Source organism: Anarrhichthys ocellatus, unplaced genomic scaffold, assembly GCF_004355925.1.
Source record: "Anarrhichthys ocellatus isolate YVR2014 unplaced genomic scaffold, GSC_Weel_1.0 scaffold5648, whole genome shotgun sequence".
Lineage (NCBI taxonomy): Eukaryota > Metazoa > Chordata > Actinopteri > Perciformes > Anarhichadidae > Anarrhichthys > Anarrhichthys ocellatus.
The window spans coordinates 2,170-3,355 of NW_022285622.1; the positions used below are offsets into that span (position 1 = coordinate 2,170).

Below are 1,186 nucleotides of genomic sequence, written 5' to 3' on the forward strand. Positions count from 1 at the left end.
TTTTTAGTTACATTTACACTTGAATCATGTGGCCGATGGTCTGATACGGAGTGATTTATGAGTGCAACAGGAACACAACTTATTCTGTTTTATTTGATCAAATATAAGAAATTAACAGGATGTTATTTTATCTTTATTACAAGCCTTCATTCTTATTCTTTTATCATTTCTCCCCTCTCTATCCTCCAGTGGGCATCGTGCGGCCCACCCTGACCGTCCTCCCCCCCTCCAGAGAGGAGCTGCAGCAGGGCACAGCCACACTGGTGTGTCTGGCCAGCGGGGGCTTCCCCTCAGCCTGGAGTCTGGGCTGGAAGGTGGGGGGCTGCAGCAGCTCCTCAGGGGTGTCACGCAGCCTGGAGGTCCTGGGGAGTGACGGCCACTACAGCTGGAGCAGCACCATGAGCCTCCCTGCAAACCAGTGGAGGAAGGCGAGCTCAGTGAGCTGTGAGGCCAGTCTGAATGGACAGAGCCCTGTCACTCAAACCCTGGACCCTGACCTCTGCTCAGAGTAGAGCTTCAGCAACACTTCCTGTGTGGAAATGAAGCTGCTTCTTTGATAGAGATCTGGATGAAGCTACAGATCTCCTCTGTTTCACAGCTCTCTACTCAGTGTTTTAGTGTGTATGTTGCTTTCTGATACTGATCTTCTGCATATTCTTCTTCACTTTTCATATTAAACTGAATTATAGATTAGTTTTCACTCCAAGATGAACTGGTGATTAATCAAAGATGTGACATGGACATTAAACTATAAATAAAACTGTGGATTATAATGATTCAGTGTCTTTGCATTCATTTTATAATACGTTCTTATATTATACCTGATAAGAGATTGCTGTATGTAAGTAATGAAATAGATATTTGGTTTCTGCTTGGACTGTTGTTATAGTGTTATAAGCAGCCTTCATTAGAGCTACAGTTAAGGATTGTTTTTTAATATCAGAGGCTATGGTCCAACAAGAATCTAACCTCCCCAGTTTATTCATAAAGAGACTGAATGAACTGACAAGAATATAAGTTTAGTTTTAATGTGTATAGAAGAGCGTCTGTGAGTTTGTTTCAGTTTTATTTAGATTCATGGTGGTTCTGCTTGATGACTCTCGTGTTCACTGGACCAGTTCTCCTCATCTCAGTCTCTCCACCAACTCTCTGCACCTGCAGCCGGCCGTTTTCACTTCTATCAAAC

The 1,186-nt window shown here is 43.4% G+C and overlaps 1 gene segment (V, D, J or C); it reads left to right on the plus strand.

The window, feature by feature from the left end:
* The first annotated feature begins 6 nt into the window (after nt 1-6).
* LOC116379963 (immunoglobulin lambda constant 1-like) lies at nt 7-906 on the plus strand. The segment is given in 1 exon segment: nt 7-906. A coding segment is annotated over 1 exon segment (393 nt).
* Nucleotides 907-1,186: the final 280 nt, after the last annotated feature.